A 20,608-nucleotide genomic window follows, 5' to 3' on the forward strand; every position below is an offset into this window, starting at 1 on the left:
TACCCTCGTCTACCAAAGATGGGTCGAGATAATGTCGGACAATTGGGTCCTAATCATCATTCGAGAAGGATACTATCTGGACTTCCACAGCATCCCTCCAGTGTGGAAACCACACTGACAAATCTACTCAGCCTAAAGGCAATAACCCCGGTGCCCATGCACCAACAAAATACTAGTACTATTCCATCTATTTTATCGTCCCTAAGAAGGAGGGAAAGTTCAGGCCCATCCTGGACCTCAAGACCATCAATCATTACCCGAGGGTACCACACTTCCGTATGGAAACCCTACGCTCAGTCATAAGGGGCAGTACAGCCAGGAGAATTCCTGACTTCACTGGATCTATACGAAGCCTATCTCCACATACCGGTCCATCACGACCATCAACACTTCCTATGTTTTGCGATACTGGACCATCATTACCAGTTCCGGGTGCTACCCTTCGGACTAGCTACCACCCCTCAGACCTTTACCAAAATCGTGGTGGTAGTGGTGGCAACACTGAGGAAAGAAGGAATCCTCGTACATCCGTATCTGGACGATTGGCTGATCAGGGCAAAATCTCCAGAGGAAAGTTACCAGGCGACCACCAGCGTCAAAAATCTACTGCAGAATCTCGGGTGGGTCGTCAACACAACCAAGAGCTGCCTGCAGCCCTCACAATCACTAGAGTACCTGGGAGTCCGGTTCAACACCAAGCAAGACAAGGTTGTCCTTCCCCCTCCAAGGAGAAGGAAACTGATGGGTCAGCTGCGAAAACTGTTGAGCTAAGCTCGCCCCAAGGTATGGGACTATCTCCAAGTCCTAGGTCTCATGACATCAACCCTAGAAGTTGTTCCATGGGCAAGGGCCCACATGCACCCACTACAACGTTCCCTACTGTCACGATGGAACCCGACATCCCAGAACTACTCCATTCACCTCCAGCTACCAGCAGAGGTGTGGACCCATCTCCAATGGTGGCTACAGGAAGACCATCTGAGCAAAGGAGTAAAACTATCCCCACCGAACTGGATCTTGCTCACCACGGATGCAAGGGTGGGGAGCCCACTGCCAGGAACTGACGGTCCAGGGACAATGGAACAAGGAAGAGGCGGGATGGAACATAAACCGACTGGAAGCCCGAGCAGTCAGACTAGCCTGCCTACGATTCATCCACAGACTCTGGGGCGAGTCTGTCAGTCATGTTGGACAACGCCACAACAGTTGCCTACATCAACCGCCAGGGAGGAACCAGAAGCCAACAGGTGTCCCTGGAAATAGACCCCCTCATGGCGTGGGCGGAAGCAAACCTGCAAGGTATCTCAGCCGCCCACATCGCGGGAAAAGACAACGTCTCTGCGGACTACCTCAGCAGAGAGAAGAAGCTAGACCCAGGGGAATGGACGCTGTCGACCACAGCCTTCCAGTTGATAGTAAACCGGTGGGGAACCCCAGCCATGGATCTCCTGGCAACCCAGTCCAACGCCCAAGTTCCCAAGTTCTTCAGCCACAGACAAGAACGCAATCCCAGGGAATCGACGCCCTCGTCCAGATCTGGCCATAGGAAGAACTGCTATATGCCTTCCCCCCATGGCCACTACTGGGCGGGATCATCCGCAAGATAGAACACACAGGGGACTAGTGATTCTAGTGGCCCCGGTCTGGCCAAGAAAGCCATGGTACGCAGACATGCGAAGACTTCTTGCGGGGAACCCTCTGTGCCTACCTCCACACAGGGACCTTCTCCGGCAAGGACCGATCCTCCATGAAGATCTGACTCGATTCTCTCTTACGGTCTAGCCCTTGAGAGGACTCACCTGAAGAAAATCGGATACTCTAAGGCAGTGATTGACACCTTACTGCGAGCACGCAAGTTCTCCACATCACTAGCTTACATACGAATGTGGAGAATATTCGAAGCCTGGTGTGAGGACCGTGAGATCCTCCCACGGACAGTCAAAATTCCCAGCTTGAAGAAGGGATTGTCTCTCAACTCCCTCAAGGTTCAGATGGCCGCACTGGCCTACTTCAGAGCCAAAGTGGATGGCATCAGTCGATCAACCCATTCAGATGTTTCGCATTTCCTGAGAGGGATCAAACAAATCCGACCACCATTAAAGTGGCCGGTGCCCCTATGGAACCTCAATCTAGTACTAGACTTCCTAGCGGGAACTTCCTTCAGATCAACACGCGGTCTGTCACTACAGCTCCTGACCCTGAAGACTGCATTCCTAGTGGCAATATGTTCAGCCCATCGAATCTCCGAGCTTCAAGCGCTATCCTGTTGGGAACCATACAGCTACACACTGTCCCCTCCTTTCTACCGAAAGTGGTTTTTCAGTTTCATCTAAACCAAACCATCTTGCTGCCATCTCCAGACGAACAGGCGGACGCGGAAGATACCTGGAAAGATCGGAATCTGTGGAAAAGACGGACCACCTATTCATCCTTCACAGCAGAAAGAAACGGGGAAGCGGCCTCAAGGGCAACTATAGCCCGCTGGATGAAAGAAGTAATCAAGGCGGCCTATGTAGAGGCAGGGAAACCTCCACCTCTACAAGTCAAGGCTCATTCTACAAGGGCCCAGGCAGTGTCCTGGGCGGAAACCAAGATGCTGTCTCCTGCCGCAATCTGTCAGGTGGCTGTATGGTCCTCCAAACACACCTTCTCCAGGTTCTACCGCCTAGATGTCCAGGCCCGGGAGGACACAGGCTTTGCAAGGGCAGTACTAAGTGGGCCATGGGCAGCCTCCACCCTGTTTGGGAGTAGCTTTTGTATGTCCCATTGGTCCTGAGTCCATCTGCTACACACTAGGAAATGGAGAAATTACTTTCCTGATAATTTCATTTTCCTTAGTGTAGACAGATGGACTCAGCATCCCACCCACGGCTGCTCCAAATCCAGAAACCTCGGGTGACAAACCCCGAGAACAAGACAAGCACAGGTAAGCCAGGTATTACCCCTAGTTCAGACATCCATAGTTGCCAGGTGTCGGCGTTATTCGGTTGAGTGCACTGGCGGTCTCCAATTTGGAACCAGTTGAACCAATCCTAGTTAATCAAGTTATTAAAGCACACATATATCCATAATTGCTTTTCGAGGAGAATACTGAAGAGCTAAGCTTCCTGCAGGAGTATATGTAGGCTGACGTCAGCATTGAAATCTGACTCCATCTCCCATCTGCTATCAGGTGTACACTATACCCATTGGTCCTGAGTCCATCTGTCTACACTAAGGAAAACGAAATTATTAGGTAAGTAATTTCTCCAATCCTCTTTCAGGACAGCCTTCTGAAAGGTGATTGGTTCTTTCACTGATGTGACAGTAAAGGGACCAATCAGCAATAAGTGAAGGAGTGAATAAATTAATATTAAGTGCCCGACACTTTAATATTGATTTATTAACTCCTTCTGGTGCCCCCCTAGTCAGGTTCCGAGAATGGATGCTGAATTTATCAGCATCCATTTTCCTAACCCCTGCATGTGCAGGGGTTAGGAAAACGGGATCTTGATAAATTCAGCATCCATTTTCTTAACCGGCGGACAGCCACCGACAGCAGACCTCTCTCCTGCTCGCGCTGTCAAGGAGGCATCGCCTCTAGCACCTAGCGCCTCCTAGACAGCGTGAGCCCTAATTTAAATATTGCATTGCGCCCCCAGGAGAGGTGCCTTGGGCATGTTATGAAAGCGGGCGCTGAACACACAGCACCCGCTTTCGGTGCAACATTTTTGCATCTTCCCCTCTGTGTTTTCCATTTGGCTACGCTATGTGCAGACCCATATCCATAAAAAGAAAAAGAGCTAATCTTTAGCTGCTGGATCACATTTTGGGAGTGCCTAACCTAATTTTAATTTTCAGAGTACTGTCGTTTCCCAGTGAACTTCTTTGAAGTGCTTGAAAAAGTGGAATATAAATACATAAAAATTAATAATCTCCAACATATTACACCAAATTAGGCTCTGTGATGGCTCATTGGATGTGTTACAAAGCACATTCTTAAGGCTCCTCTGCTCGCATTGTATATTCTACTTCACCTCGTGTTAACTAAGGTATAAGAAGGGATCATAGAAACAAGCCTTATATTTTGTAAGCCTACACTGCAAATAAAATACAAGTTTGTAAGAAAGAAGCTTTGCAGTGTTGTTGACCAGTTTTGATGGAGAACATTTTAAAGGGAAATGAAGGGCATGGGATTAGAGGACTTTTTAGAGGAGTACAGCTAAATGGCAATGTCAGGAGGCAACAGTTGGCTGTTGACAACATCCTCGGGGCAATTGTTGCCTAACCTATGGGAGAAAATACTTTTTTCACTCAACGCACAATTAAGCTCTGGAATTCATTGCCAGAAAATGGGATTAAGGTAGATACTGTAGCTGGGTTTAAAATAGGGTTGGATAAGTTCCTGGAGAAGTCCATAAACTGCTATTAATCAACAGGGAATAGCCACTGATTGTTGCTGGCATTAGTAGCATGGGATTTATTTAATGTTTGGTTACTTGACAGGTATTTGTGACTTAGATTGGCCATTGTTGGAGACAGGATACTGGGCTTGATGGAACCTTGGTCTGACCCAGTATGGCATGTCTTATGTTCTTATAATGCCGTGTCTCTTTCACTTTGCTTCCTAGGATTTTCAACATCAGTAGCGGAAAGCAGAAGAAACTGTACAAAGGATCACAAAGCGAGGATGGAACACTCATTAAAGTAAGTCTTCATTAATAAAGTAGCATCTTTACTAGCTACAAAACTGATAAAATGTCTGCTTCAGGCAGAATCCATGAAACGGAGGTAGGGCTTTCTGCATGATAGAGCTTGGAGTTCCGAAATTCTGCGGGCAGAGCAAATAGACACTAGAAAAACTGTCTTCAGAGTGAGGTCCTTGAGGGTTGCTCTCTTCAGCAGCTCGAATGGTGGGCCGACCAGGACTCGAAGAACCAAGTTTAGACTCCAAGAAGGGCACAAGGAGTGGGACCGGTGGTTTTATGTGATTTACCCCTCTTAAAAAAACGGATTATGTCAGGATGCGAAGAAAGAGGAGCTCCCTCTTGACGAACAAGAGAACCAAGGGCCACCACTTGTACTCGCAAGGAATTGTAGGCCAAGCCCTTCTCGAGGCCTCGCTGCAAAAAGGATAGCACTTGAGCTATGGATGTGTGACGTGGAGATATGTCTATGAATACGCACCAGACCTCAAACTTTCCAAACCTGGACGTAGGAAATGGAAGTAGAGGTCTTCTGGGCCTGGAGTAGTGTGAAAATCACACCCTCTGGGTAAACCCCGTCTTCTTAACCTCCACTGTTCAAAAGCCAGGCCGCAAGACAGAAGTGGTCTGCCCAGTCGAAAAATACTGGACCTTGCAGTAGGAGGTTCAGTAGATGTCCCAGGCGGAGAGGGCCGTCCACCACCAGATTGACCAAGTCTGCAAACCATGGTCGTCTTGGCCTTTCCGGCGCCACTAGTATGACCAGTCCTTGGTGAATTTCTATTCTCCAAATTACTTTGCCAATCAGTGGCCATGGTGGGAATACATAGAGAAGGAGGTTTCGTGGCCATGGGAGGACTAGGGCATCCACGCCCTCTGTGCCATGTTCCCTTCTGCAGCTGATGAAGCGTGGAGCCTTTGCGTTTCTTAGATTGGCCATGAGATCCAAGTGTGGGGTTCCCCACCGTTGAATAGAAGTGCTGCTGCCTTGTCGGACAGTTCCCACTCCCCTGGATCTATATGTTGTCAGCTCAAGAAGTCTGCTTGAACATTGTCCACTCCTGCTATGTGGGACGCTGCTAGGCGAGGGAGATGAATCTCCACCCATGCCATCAACCTGTCTGTCTCACGAGAGACATGTTGGCTCTTCGTTCCCCCTTGGTGGTTGACATACGCCACCGTGGTCGCGTTGTCAGAGAGTATCCTCACTGCTTGACACTTGACCATTGGTAAGAAAGTCTGCAATGCTAGATGAACCACCCTGGTCTCTAGACGATTGATCAGCCATGTCGCTTGGGACCACAGTCCCTGAGCCGACTGCGTTTGGCACACTGCTCCCCAGCCTGATAGACTGGCATCCGTGGTGACGATGACCCACTGTGGGATCTCCAGATCCACTCCCTGCATCAAGTGTTCGAGGCAGAGCCACCAACTGAGGCTGTCCCTGGTGATATCTGGCAGCATGAGGAGGGCTTGGAACTCCTGAGACACTGGCTTCCAATGGGAAAGAAACGCCCTCTGAAGAGGACGCATATGTGCAAAAGCCCACGGCATCAAGTCTGTAGTCGAGGCCATAGTGCCCAAGACTTGAAGATAGTCCCAAGCTTGTGGGGAGTTGAAGGCTTTGGAAGCGTTGTACCTGGATCATGAGAGACCGAGCCTGATCCTGCTGGAGGAAGACTTTTCCCACTTTGGTATCGAAACGGGCTCCCAAAAGTCGAGCGTTTGAGAAGGCGTGAGGCTGCTCTTGGCAAAATTGAGGACCCATCCAAGAGAGTGGAGAAGGTGCAAGACCTGCTTGACTGCCCACTGACATAGCTCTTGTGACTTTGCCCGGATGAGCCAGTCATACAGGTAGGGATGGACTAAGATTCCCTCCCTCTGTAGAGCTGCCGCCCACCACCACCATCACCTTGGTGAAAGTGCGGGGAGCTGTTGCCAGGCAGAGCTTGAAATTGAAAATGTTGGCCAAGAATTTTGAAGCGCAGAAAGCGCTGATGTGCCTTGAGGATGGGAATGTGGAGGTAAGCCTCCGTCAAGTCCAAGGAGGCCAAAAACTCACCCCAGTGTACCGCCGCTATGACTGAAAGTAAGGTTTCCATCCGGAAGTGTGGAATCTTTAGGGTCTTGTTGACAGACTTGAGATCGAGGATCGGCCGGAAAGAACCTTCCTTTTTGGGGTCTACGAAGTAGATGAAATAATGGCCTAGTCCTTGTTCCGCCGGAGGCATAGGTAGTATCGCCCCTAAGGCCAAGAGCCAATCGAGCGTCTGTCCGCACTATAGCCTGCTTTTTCACCGTTCCGCAGGGGGAGAAGAGGAACCTGTCTCTTAGGGGCTGAGCAAATTCTAAAGCGTAACCATGCTTTAGAATATCTAGAACCCATTGGTCCAAGGTGATTGGACCCACTCCTCGTAGAAGAGGGAAAGACGTCCTCCTATCCGTGGAGAGGAGGAGTGGGTCGGCAAGCCTTCATTGGGAAGTCTTGGAGGGTGCCCCCTGAGAGGGGCTATCCCGAGTTGTTCTCCGGCCCCGAAAGGAATGAGACCAGGACTGCAATTGTGAAGACGGTGGTCTCTGCATTGCAGGTCTTGACTGATGAAAACTGTGGTGTCCCCGGAAACGACTCCTAGAAGAGCTGAATGTTCTAAAACTGCACGGGCAGTCCTCCGGTAGCTTATGGACTTTATTCTCTCCGAGTGATTTGATGAGCTGTTCCAGGTCTTCGCCGAACAGTAATTTGCCCTTGAAGGGGAGAGATCCCAACTGAGTTTTGGAAGAGGAGTCTGCCAACCAGTTGCGAAGCCAAAGCAGACGTCTAGCTGAGACCACTGAAACCATGGATCTGGCTAGGACCCGGAGTAGATCATATAGACTAGAGCATCAGCTCCATAAGCAATCACAGCTTCCAGGCGTTCAGCCTGCTGCACTTCCTCAGTTGGTAGTTTCCTGGGCGCCGAGCAGTTGTTGCACCCACCGGAGCCCTGCTTGCTGCATAAGGGAGCTGCAGATGGCCGCCCTGACATCCAGGGCAGAGACCTCAAATACTCTTTTGAGGTAGACTTCTAACTTATGGTCCTGCATGTCCTTCAGAGCGGTTACTCCCATCACCGGAATCGTCGTCCATTTTGTAACCACAGACACAGACAGGTCCACCTTAGGGACCTTGAGGAGCTCCAAAATGTCATCTGGCAGAGGGTACAGCTTGTCCATAGCTCTGCCTACCCTAAGGGAAGCATCTGGGGCATCCCATTCTCTCGACAGAAGCTGCAGGAGCATAGGATGAAAAGGAAAAGTTCTTGATGGAGGCCGCAGGCCAGCCAGGACGGGATCGCCTTTTTTCACCGCTGAAGTAGTCCCAAGGGTGTCCTGTGGAGCTTCTATATCCAATTCAACCAGAACGTGGGGAATGAGGGGGTCCAACTCATCCCTCTGGAAAAGGCGGAGTACCCTCGGGTCATCCCCCTCCATTTGGGCAGCCATAGAGGGATCGTCCATGTCTGAATCACCAAGTGTAACCGGGTTAGGGACCACCCGAACCCTGGAAACTGGCGGCTGCCCCCCTTGCCCCTGAGGGTCCCCTGCAGGCTGAGGGATCACAGGTGCTTGGTTCACTGCAGGCTGAGGGATCACTGGTGCTTGGTTCACTGAGGAATCTGACAGTTTAATTACCTTAGGGGGCAGCGGTCCCGTCGCAGACCCCTGTTGCTGATTTTAAAGTAACTATATAGGCACTATGCATCAGGAGGACAAAGTCAGTAGAAAAAGGTCCAGGGGGAATTCCCGAGGGGGGGTCTGACGGTGGCCCGGATGAGTGTTCTGGATCCGGTTCTGGTGGGTCAACAGGAAATAAAACCGGCGGCAATCCAAGGTCAGAATCGCCATCTGGCTGCTCGGGAGCAGCCGGCTCTGAGCACAAAATGACTGCCATTCCTGCAGGAAGAATCGCCTGAGATGAGCCTGAGATGAGCCGCCCCGTCGAGTGCGAAGAACTCTCCCCACCAGGGAGGCATCGCACGCATATGCCTTCACGGGAGAGCCGCGATTCCAGCTCTCCGCAGACACTACATCTGATCGGGCACGGCATTTGCTGTACTGGAACTCACAGTATGAGAGAGTGGGTAAGAGAGTAAACCAAACAGAGCCTCCGATCGGGAGTGCAATGACTGCCAGTAAATGTTTAAATAAAGGTATTGTGCGTCTCTATTAACACTGCCTTGAGGAAACGACCTCTCAGGACAGGGCAGCAGTAAGGCGTCGTAATGGGGGAGAGGCTGGACCACCAGCAGGCACCCCAGAGATCTCCCAATTCCACTTAAATCAGGAAAAAACAATTTGACCTGCAAAAGAGGATAGAAAAGGAACAGAAAAACTTACCCCAGAAAAGTAATCTTTGGCAAGTGTACCAACAGTTCTGTTGCAAGTTTAAAATTGCCTGAACTGATCTCTGAAGTATTTCCCCCCCCCCCCCCCCCCCTTTTTTTTTTTTTTTTTTTAAACACTTGGTTATATTTTTACAGTTGATCCATCCAGAAGCTAAAGAGAGATAATAAAAAGCAAAGAAAGTGAAAGAAGAAACCAGTCAATTTTCCCATACTTTGCAAGGAACTGTAGGTTCTGCCACCTTTCATCTGCTGGAGTCAGAGAAATACTGAAGGGAAGCAGAGGGCGCACTACCTTATAAGAGGCCACCTTTCGAGTTTTGCTCTGACTCCATCTGCTGGAAGGGAGAGACAACCCACTGTCTGGACTGATCCGGGTACGTACAGGGAATTAATATCAGGGAAACAGAGGTGAGGAAGCCGAGCTAATAGCTCTTGGGATCCATGGGTAGATGAGGTTTTCAAGATATCCTTAATGCACATTCAAATGAATCCCATTCTTTTAAATTAAAAATAATAATCTGTCAACTGAAAGAGACAAATGAAGACTCAGGCTTTATTTTTAGTTTGATTCTGTAGGTAAAGGTAGATTAAAGTAATTTGCTTATGATTCCAGAGAATTATTGGCAATAGATACTAATTTTGAGCTCATGTCCCAGCATTTCTCCTGAAGCATAGTGTAGTGTTCTCACCACTAGGCCATGAGCATTGTAACAGAATAATAAAGCTTTGATATTTTGCATAGCACTTCTTCATCTAATCATCCCAACACAATTTATGCTTTGGTACTTCAGAAACATATTTACAGTACAGGCATGTTTGGTTTTGATGGGTTATGCTGCCTATTTTGGTGTCTAAGTAAAAGGTTAGTTCCAGAGGGGTGAGGGAAAACTGTTATACTGCACTTACATCTTGTGAATTGGCCTCTTTTTTTATATCACATCCTTATCATAAGAGCATGAGGTGTAGAGAAAAATTCACAGGGTTATGAAGCAAATGATCCTCTTGTTGCCTCTGGAGCTGAACTGACGGCACTGGCTTATTTTACATAGTAAGCCATCTGAGCTTGGATTTGAACTAGTGACCTGAAGGTGAAAGGCTCTGCAATATTGTTACAATTCCCTGGAGCTATTCAGTCCCCACTATGAGTTGGTAGGTAACTGCAATTTGAACTGATGAGTTTCAGATATTATGACTCAGTAGTTCACGGCTTGCATTGTTGTGTGTATGCATCTATATAGAGAGATTGAGAGAGAGATCTGTACAGCACTGTGTACATTTTGGAATGACAGAGTCCAATTTCTATCATTTAAGTTTCATGTTGTTGGCTATGGATTGGGGGTTTGAAGAAGCATTTCAGTTCATGATGTGAGCTAAGTTAAAATTCTCAAAAGGAGAAAATAGATACACTATATATATATTTAGCAATTCTATATTTAGAATTCTTGTCACATGCCAAACCAGAGTTCCACAAAAACTAATTTAATGTCACATAATACCTCTGTGCTATCCCCAGCACCCTGACTTGCCTTTTCATCATGCACTACACTAGTCTTGCATGCACCGGCACACTTGGCCCTCTCCTGGTAACCTGACAATTGGGCTCCCATTTGCCTGAGGGCTACTATTCTGCCCACAAGCTATTCCCTGATGGTTTTTTAGGACATTGCAACCTCACAACAACCCAAGGTCACATAGTTCCCAGAAAGGGCATTTACAGAACACTTACTGAATACCCTGGGATCAAACTAAAAGATTATTAACAAAGATGTACAGTGAATGCAAAAAAAATTGAAAATCTGCAAGCAACAAATGGGGGAAAACAAAGTAAATTTATACTGTTGACTCCATTCTCCCTAAACATGGACTCTGTGCTAAGGTTGCATACTTAAACACAGCAGTTTTTCCCAGCAGATCAGCAATTAAGCCTGATGGACTCACAGCCAGACTTCTTGGGCTGTGATATCAAAATCAGCTGAGAGATAAGGTGCTGTTTTTCTCACTGTTTCTTCCTGTCAGAAACAGAGCTTTGATGTTCTCTGACTGAGTCTATAAACCCATTTCAGCTCTCAGTACACAGCTGTAATTCTCCTCCGTTGTAGGATGTCTCGGTCAGCTCTTAACTGTCTCTCAAACTGTCGGCTGTAATTGAAAACTAAAGGTAGCTCACCTGATGTCACTGGTTGAGGGCAACAGGAGATTTAGTTCCAGCAGCCAGTGACTATAGTATGCTACACTGTTAATGCTGCCAGTTGCTGATGTTAGGGTTTTGAGGTGTTGGAGTGGATTCTTGGGTACTGCGGCGATGGCCACTCCCATGGGGAGGAGCCCCGTGAGGAACCGCAGTACTAGGTTAGACTCAGTACACGGCAACACAGTGAATTGGTATTTATTATACAGCTTGGTGGTACTGCCCAGGGGTGGCAGCAGTGAGGTAACCCAGTAGGTAGTCCAGGGGTCCTAAGAAGAGGAGACCAGTCAAGATAGCTGTATTGATTATAATCCTGGCAGGCAGAAGTAGTTGAGCTGTAGGCACCAACGTAGGGAGAGCAGGCCCTCGAGGAGCGAGTACCTGGTATCCCAGATAGGTACCTGAAAGAAAGCTCAAGGGCCCCCGAGGAGCGGGTACCCAGGTTCGAGATGACCCCGAAGGGTTGAGAGCTTCCAGCGGCTGCTTGGAAGCAGCAGAGCAGCTTAGACCGGAGCGAGGCCAATCTGAGTCCGAGTCCTTGCTAACTCGATTTGTTAGAAATAGAAGAGAAGGCTAAATACCTGGATGGCGTGATGTCGCTCGGAGGGGATGCCCCCGAGGTTCCCGCCATGTCGTGAATAAAGATGTGGGTGGCGCACGCACGCACCCTAGGAGACCCTCAGGAAATCCATGACGAACACCGTCACCGTTGCCGTTCCGGGGACGCCGGAGAGAGCGGCATGAAGACGCGGCAGCAGCCATCTTCCCAAGGCTTGAGGAGAGAGAAGAAAGAAAGGTGAGGTACAGAGGTCGAAGCCGTCTGAGACCAACGGACGCAACAGCTGATTAACTTGGTCTATAATAAAAAGGTGGTTTTATAGGAGAAAATAAACTCAAGGCAAACCAGAAACAATATTAACATATAAAGAACTTTTTTCACCACAATATTCTTTTCTCTTTCCAAGGGCATATATATTAGCACTCAAGGATCGTTCCAGCCTTATTTATTTATTTATTTATTTCTTTTGTATACCGACATTCGATCGAGATATCACATCGGTTTCCAGAAAACAGGTTGAATAGAGCCGGAACTGCCCTATTTTACATTGTAACAAGAGAACAGTTGATTAAACAATAAATATAAGGAACATTGTAACATATGAATAAAATTAAAATTAAATATTAGATGTGGGTATATAGAAATGGCATATAGTCTATATACAATATGTACAATATGACTTGGTTATGAGTAGGGTGGGGGACAGGGAAGAGGGAGGTTACGAGAAGGGTGGGGGACAGGGAAAAGGGAGGATAGAGAAGGGGGGAGGGGTTATGCGTTCATGCAGAGTAGAAGTTATGCGGTAAGGCTTTCAAGAGCGTTTATTATAGGATGTTGGGGTTCAGGAGGGAATGCTTTCAAGAACAGCCATGTTTTGAGCTGTTTTTTAAAGACTTGCGGTGAGGGTTCGTTTCTGAGCTGTGGGGGGAGGGAGTTCCAGAGGGTAGGGCCAGCTATTGTAATGGCTCGTTTGCGTGTTGTATTGAGGTGAGCATTTTTAAGAGTTGGGATGGAGAGGAGACCTGAGTTGGTGGATCTGAGATTTCTTTGTGTGAAATATGGTTGGATGTTGTTGTTTAGCCAGACCATTCTGTTGTTGTTTATTTTTTTGTGAAGAAGGGTGAGGGTTTTATACTGGATTCTTTGTGTGATGGGCAGCCAGTGGAGGTCTTTGAGAGTGGGTGTGATGTGGGAGGATTTTCTGTGATTGGTGATAATTCTGGCGGCGGCGTTTTGTAGAACTTGGAGGGGCTTGATGTGGATTTCAGGAAGTCCAAGGAGGAGGGAGTTGCAGTAGTCGAGTTTTGAGAAAATAATTGATTGTAGTACTGTTCGGAAATCATGCGGTTGGAGGAGAGGTTTGAGTTTTTTAAGTGTTTGAAGTTTGAAAAATCCATCTTTGATTATATTGGAGATGTGTCGTTTAAAGTTGAGTTGGCTGTCGATGGTTACTCCTAGGTTTTTTGTGGATGGTGTGAGTGAGGTTCTTGATAAGTTTGGCATCCCAGTGTTGTTTGCGCTTCCTGTGTTGTTTGAGGGGGTGCTCTCGAGGGGGGAAGTGAATGTGGATGTGAATGATTTCTGTTTTGGCTTGGTTGAGGCAGAGAGATAGTTGTGATAGCAGTTGAGATAAATTTGAACTGAGTTTGTTCCATCTTTCCATGGTGAGTTCAATGGATTTGGTGATGGGGAGGAGAATTTGAATGTCGTCTGCATAAACGAAGTAGGTGAGGTTGGCATCAGAGAGGTATTTGCATAGTGGGAGGAGGTAGATGTTGAAGAGGGTCGAGGATAGTGAAGAACCTTGAGGGACGCCATGGGTGAGGGGCACTTGGGAGGATTCAGAAGAGTTTGTCTTGACAATGAAGGATCTGTTAGAGAGGTATGATTTGAACCAGTTGAGTGTAGTGTCTTGCAGACCGATCTCTTTAAGTCTGGTGAGGAGAGTTCTGTGGTTGATGGTGTCAAATGCGGCTGATATATCGAGGAGGATCAGTAGAAATGTCTTGCCACTGTCTCGGCCTCTGAGGATGGTGTCGGTGAGGGAGAGGAGGAGAGTTTCTGTGCTGTAGAGTTTTCTGAAGCCGTGCTGTGTTGGATGGAGAAGATTGTGGGCGTCGAGGTGGTCTGTGAGTTGATTGTTGACAGTTTTCTCGATGATTTTTGCTAGGAATGGGAGGTTGGAGACTGGTCTGTAGTTTGCAGGATCAGATTTGTCGAGTTGCGGTTTTTTTATGATTGGTTTGATGATGGCGTTTTTGAGTTTGTCTGGGAAGATTCCTTGTTCGAGGGATAGGTTGATGATTTGGGTTATAGGTTTGGCAATAATCTCTCTGATGAGTTTTAGGGTTTTGATGGGGATGGAGTCTACGGGGTGGGATGCTGGTTTGGTTTTTTTGATGAAGGGTTCAATTTCTGTAGATGCAACAGGAGTGAATTGGGTCCAAATGTGGATGGGAGGAGGGATATTTGTTGAGTCGTTGTGGGAATGGGGAATCTTGGCAATGATGTTGTCGACTTTGTCCTTGAAGAATTGAGCTAGTTTGTCACTGGAGATGTTGTTGGAGTTTGGCATTGTGTCATTCTGGATTGGGTTGGTGAGTTTCATCACTTAAATTCTGGATTGGGTTGGTGAGTTTCATCACTTAAATGAAAGTACTGCTGTAAGAATCTGTTACCAGAATTATGGTAGATAATGCACATGTATTTTGGAAAGTTAATTCATTGCACTGATTTTGCTTTTTCTTTAATGACTTCTTGAAACATAGTAAATGACAGCAGATAAAGACCAAAGTGGTCCATCTAGTCTGCCCAGCGAGTTTTGGGGTTTTTTTGGGGTGGTAACTGCTGCTTTGTGCTGGTCTCCTCAAGATTTCTGTTATGCACAGCAGTAGGAATGTCTGCTCCATGCAGGTTGCCCTCATGCAGAAATGTAAACTTTTTCCATTCTCTAGCCAGTAGAGATCCTCTGTGTTTGCCCCACACCTTGTTTGAATTCCATTCCTGTTCTTGCCTTTACCACCTCTTCCAGGAGGGCATTCCATTTATCCACCACCCTTTTCATAAAGAAATTTTCCAACATTCGGGCTGATACAGTAAAAAATCGCGGGAGAGCGGGCGAGCACAAAGGATACTCTCCTGTGCGCGTGATACAGTAAATTTATTTAAATTAGGGTCTGTGGCAAAAAGAGGCGCTAGGGACACTAGCGTGTCCCTTGCGCCTCTTTTTGGACAGGAGCGGCGACTGTCAGCGAGTTTGACAGCCGACGCTCAATTTTGCTGGCGTCTGTTCTCGAGCCCACTGACAGCCACGGGTTCGGAAACCGGACACCGGCAAAATGACTGCTTTTCTGTGCACTTTCCCGGCGCCGGCAGAAATTAATGCCTACCTTTGGGTAGGCGCTAATTTCTTAAAGTAAAATGTGTGGCTTGGCTGCACAGTTTTCTTACTGTATCGCGCGTGAATACCTAATAGGGCCATCAACATGCATTTGCATGTTGCGGGCGCTATTAGGTTCGGGGGGGTTGGATGCGAGTTTTCGACGCGCTATTACCCCTTACTAAATAAGGAGTAAAGCTAGCGCGTCAAACGTACGTCTAATTGCGGGTTTAACAGTGCGCTCCACCGGAGCGCACTGTTAAACAATCAAGCCGATACAGTACAGTGCGCTCCACTGGAGCGCACTGTACTGTATCGGCTTGATTGTTTCTCCCTTGGAGTTTCATATGGTGATCTCTAGTTTTACAACTTCTTTTCCATCAAAAAGATTTGATTTTTGTGCATTATTAATTCTTTTCAGGTATTTGAAGGTCTGATTCATATCTCCCCTGTCTCTCCTCTGCTCTAGGATATACAAATTTAGATCCTTCAGTCTCATAAGTGTAAACACCAAACCATTTTGGTTGCCTTTCTCTGGACTGCTTCTATTCTGTCCTTATCCTTTTTGAGACATGGTCTCCTGAACTAAACACAATACTCAAGATGAAACCTCACCAATGACCTGTGCAGGAGCATTATCATGTCTCTTTTCTTGCTGGTTATGCCTCTCTATCCAGCCCAGCATCCCTCTGGCTTTAATCACTGCTTTGTCACGTTGCTTTGCTGCCTTCAGATCATCAAACACTATGACCCTGAGGTCTCTTCTAGTCCGCACACATTGGGGTTTAATTTGTGGGGGATCGGCCTGGAATGCAGTTCTGGTACTTTATTTTTTTCAGGCTTAAAAGGCAAAGCAGCAAGAATATTCTGCTCCAGCTCTTCCCCTCTAGGCAGCCTTCAGGGAACAGGGGTGAACCTGGAGCACACAGAGAAGAGAACAGACACTCTGCTCCCTAATCCAGCCCCTCCTCTCTTGTTCTCCCCTCCCCTATGTCTTCCCCTGTATTTTGGGGAACAGAAGAGGAAGGAGTGAATTATTCCTCACCTGCTAATTTTCGTTCCTGTAATTACCCGCATCAGTCCAGACAGTGGGTTGTGTCCCCCTTCCAGCAGATGGAGTCAGAGCAAAACTGTAAGGACGGCCCCTATTAGGTTGGAGCGCCCTCTGCGTCCCTTCAGTATTTCTCTGACTCCAGCAAATGGCAGGCGGCACCTACGGTTCCCCAATACTTTTTGCTAGACTTTGATTCTATTTTCTTACTTTTCTTACTTTTTCAGTATGGATCAACTTTAAAAAAAAAAAAAAAAAGAAAAGTTTTTTTTCTTGATTTCTTATTCTACTCCCACCTCTGAGACTTGCAGGCAGAACTTGTTAGGGACAGTTTCCTGTTGTTTCCTCTCTGTCTGTGCATTTGGGGGTAAGTTTTATGTATGTTTTCTTTCAGCATTATAATAGCTGTCACTGGGTGCATGTTGAGACTCCAACCTCTCCCCCCAACAGCAGCCTGCCCTGAGACGTCACTTTCTCGGGGCCATTGAGACAGAGAGGCGCCATTCCGCTGTCTCTCTAACTTACATACCTTGTGGTTTACTACTGCTGACAGCCTCCGGGAGAGTTATTTGCCATGTTTCTTTTTTCCCCTCACTCTCCCATGCCGCATCCGACGCGATGTGCAGCCTGCGTTGAACCCGGGTGGCTCTCCCACGATGGCCTATGCGCGAGGTGCCTACCCGGTGGGGAGGGATCCTTGAGGCCAGGGGGACGTTCGTTTTCACGCTCTTTCTGCGCGCCCGCCCTCAGGGAGGTCGACCTCGTTCCCTTCTGAAGAGGGAACGGCAGCCATTTTGAATTCATGAGCTGCCTGCTCCTACACCTCCCGATTTCATGACGACTCCGGATCTTCGCCTCCCCTACCGATTCTGACTCCAGCGATCCCACCCGATACTAATTTAATAGCAGGGCAGTTGAATGTGGTCCCTCCCGCTGCCCCTCCCGGGTCCATTTTCTACCGTTCATTTTGCTTATGCATAATGCTTACTTAGCAAGGATCTCTCAGGATGCAGCAGCTCCTTCTCCTCCAAAAATCCCCAGGCTTCAAGGGAGTGGGGATCTTCCAGATCTCGCCCAGGTACCTGATCCACCTGTACTCCCAGGGATAGGGACCACATAATTACCCCAGGGGTCACAACCACCAGGAATCCCTCCGAGACCCTCTCGGGTGTAGGTGGTCTCCTATCCGGCCAACCCAGATCCCCTCCTTCCTCAGCATCCTGATCCGGACTTGGATGATCCCATCCCACAACTGGAAGGGGATGACCCCCCGCGTTTTACGGCTCTTTCAGAGGGATGAATTGGATCCGCTCATTCCTCAAGTCCTCGAAGAATTAGATATTCAGGCCCCACAAGAGCCTGCAGGGCCCAGTGTGACAGGGAGGAAGGGGGACCCTGTCCTGGCGAGTCTTCGTCCCCCAGCGAAAACTTTTCCTTTTCATCCCAGGCTTTTTCAGTTGTTGTCAAGAGAGTGGGATGTTCCTGATGGTTCCCTCAGGGTCGGTAGAATGATGGACAAACTGTACCCACTTCCAGAAGAATCTTTTGTTTTCCTCAAGGTGCCTAGTGTTGATGCATCGGTGTCCGCGGTCACAAAGAGGACAACTATCCAGGTCACTGGCGGCACCGTGGCTAAAAGACATCCAGGATCGCAAACTCGAGGTGTATTTGAAGAGAATCTTCAAAGTTTCTGCTCTGGGGGTCTGAGCGGCGGTCCTGCAGCTCGCTCATGCAATGAGCAGGGCTTCGTTGGATGCAACAATTGCTAGGTGTCAAGAGCTTCCCCCGGACGAAGCACGGCAAGCGGACCCCCTGGAGGCAGTACTTGCGTACGGGGCAGATGCTCTCTTTGATCTCCTCCGAGTCCTAGCCAGGTCCATGGCCTTCGCCATCTCAGCTAGACGCCTACTTGGCTCCGCAATTGGTCGGCGGATTCTTCCTCCAAAGCTCGGCTGGGCTCCTTGCCTTTCAAAGGAAAATTGCTTTTTCGAGACTAACTGGAACAACTCATCCAGTCCCTTGGAGAGAATAAGGTGCATAAGTTGCCCGAAGATCGACCTCAGAGTTTACAGGTCTTTCAGCTCAATGCGTTACCGCTTCAGGGACAGTGTCGCTTTCGTCAGTCCAGACCAGCTCCTCAGAGACCGGCTTCCTCCCGATCACAGTCCTGGTCCCATTCCTTTCGTGGCCAAAGACAACCCAGGGACAACCCCTCCCAAGGGCTCCCAAGTCCACACAATGAAATATTGCTGGCCACTTTTCAATTCCCAGGATAGGGGGATGGCTGTCCCTCTTCTACGAGGAGTGGGTCAAGATCACCTCAGACCAGCGGGTCCTGGATATCTTAAAGCACGGCTACGTGTTAGAATTTGCTCGGCACCTAAGAGACCGAATTGTCTTCTCCCCCTGTGGTCCGGTGAGGAAGCAAGACATAGTGAAGCAAATGCTGGATCAGCTCCTGAGCTTGGGGGCCATCCTCCCTGTGCCCTTGTCGGAGCAAGGGTCAGGCCACTATTCCATCTACTTCATGGTGCCCTCAAGATTCCACACTTCCGGATGGAAACCTTACGCTCCGTGATCGCGGCAATCCACAAAGGGGAGTTTCTAGCTTCCCTAGACTTGACGGAAGCTTATCTGCATATTCCTGATCTTCAAGCACATCAGTGCTTCCTTCGCTTCAAGATTCTCAGACATCATTTCCAATTCTAGGCTCTGCCATTCGGGCTAGCGACGGCGCCACGGACCTTCACCAAGGTGATGGTGGTGGTAGCTGCAGCTCTCTGAAAAGAGGGGATCCTAGTTCACCCTTATCTGGACGACTGGCTCATCCGGGCGAAGTCCTGGGATCTGTGCCAACAAGCTGTCGACAGGATGCTACATCTCCTTCGCTCCCTGGGCTGGGACATCAATCTCGCCAAGAGCCATCTCCCCCCTCACAAACAATCGACTTCCTATGCACCCACTTCAACACCAGACAGGGGAAAGTCTTCCTACGTCAGGATCGGGCAGACTCTCTTATTACTCAAGTGCAACACTTCATGGATCTCTCTCTACACACAGCCTGGGACTACCTCCAGGTACTGGGCTCCATGGCATCAACTATAGACTTAGTGTCGTGGGCTTTTGCCCATATGCGCCTGTTACAGCAGGCGTTACTCTCTCGCTGGAAGCCTGTGTCTCGGGAGTTCCAGGCTCCGCTTCCGCTTTTGGGCTCGGCCAGACGCAGCCTGCTCTGGTGGATCAGCCTGGATCACCTATTGCAAGGAGTGTACCTGGAGATCCCACAGTGGGTGATTGTACCACGGACCCAGCCTCTCCGCTGGGGGGGGGCAGGATGCAGTCGACTCAGGGGCAATGGTCGCCCATCCAGGCGACATGGCCTATCAATCGTCTGGAGACCAGGGCGGTTCGTCTGGTGCTCAAACGTTTCCTCCCCTTACTCCAAGGGCAAGCGATGCGAATTATCTCAGACAACGCGACGACAGTAGCATACATCAACCGCTAGGAAGGCACAAGAAGTCGGCACATCTCTCGAGAGACCGACAAGTTAATGGTGTGGGTGGAGTCCCAACTGGCGGCCTCCCACATTGCGGGGGTGGACAATGTTCAAGCAGACTTCTTAAGTCGTCAGCGCTTGGATCCGAGAGAGTGGGAACTCTCCGAAGAAGCAATGCAGCTCCTGGTGCACAGATGGGGGATCACCCACCTAGATGTGATGGCCCACGCAACGGAATGCGAAAGGCCCCGCGCTTCTTCAGTTGCAGAAGGGAGCACGGCGCAGAGAGTGGTAGATGCCCTGGTCCTTCCATGGCCACGGGACCTCCTGCTCTACATGTTCCCACCGTGGCCACTGGTGGGGAAGGTCCTACGGAGGATAGAACTCCATCAGGGTCCAGTAATCTTGGTAGCTCTGGAATGGGCTCGAAGGCCGTGGTTCACAGATTTGATCTACATGGCAGTGGACGGTCCCCTAGGCTGGGACATCTTTCGAACCTCCTACGAAAAGGACCGGTATTTTCGACCGAGTAGATCGCTTCTGTCTTGCGGCATCGCTTTTGAATGGCGCAGGTTGAGAAAGCGTGGGTACCTGGACAAGGTTATTTCCACCTTCCTTCAAGCTCGAAAACAGTCTACGTCCTTTGCGTATGTTCATGTCTGTAAAGTGTTTGAAACTTGGTGTGTCGCAATGCATGTTTCTCCCTGCCATGCTTCTATTTCCAACAACCTCTCCTTCCTGCAGAAAGGCTTGGAGAAGGGGCTGGCCTACAATTCCCTGAAGGTCCAAGTAGCGGCCCGCGGGGTCCTTGTGTGTCATTCAAATGGAATTTGTCTCTCTTCCCACCCTGACATCGTTCAGTTTT

The 20,608-nt window shown here is 48.8% G+C and overlaps 1 protein-coding gene across 1 annotated transcript in view; it reads left to right on the plus strand.

Moving 5' to 3' along the window:
• MAPKBP1 (mitogen-activated protein kinase binding protein 1) overlaps positions 1 to 20,608 on the plus strand; it is a 408,115-nt gene that overhangs the window by 221,368 nt on the left and 166,139 nt on the right. Inside the window, exon 17 of the mRNA XM_029597450.1 lies at positions 4,611 to 4,686. Coding sequence (XP_029453310.1) covers positions 4,611 to 4,686 — 76 coding nt within the window. The remainder of the gene's footprint in view (positions 1 to 4,610; positions 4,687 to 20,608) is intronic.

This window comes from Rhinatrema bivittatum, chromosome 4 (assembly GCF_901001135.1).
Source record: "Rhinatrema bivittatum chromosome 4, aRhiBiv1.1, whole genome shotgun sequence".
Classification (NCBI taxonomy): Eukaryota; Metazoa; Chordata; class Amphibia; order Gymnophiona; family Rhinatrematidae; genus Rhinatrema; species Rhinatrema bivittatum.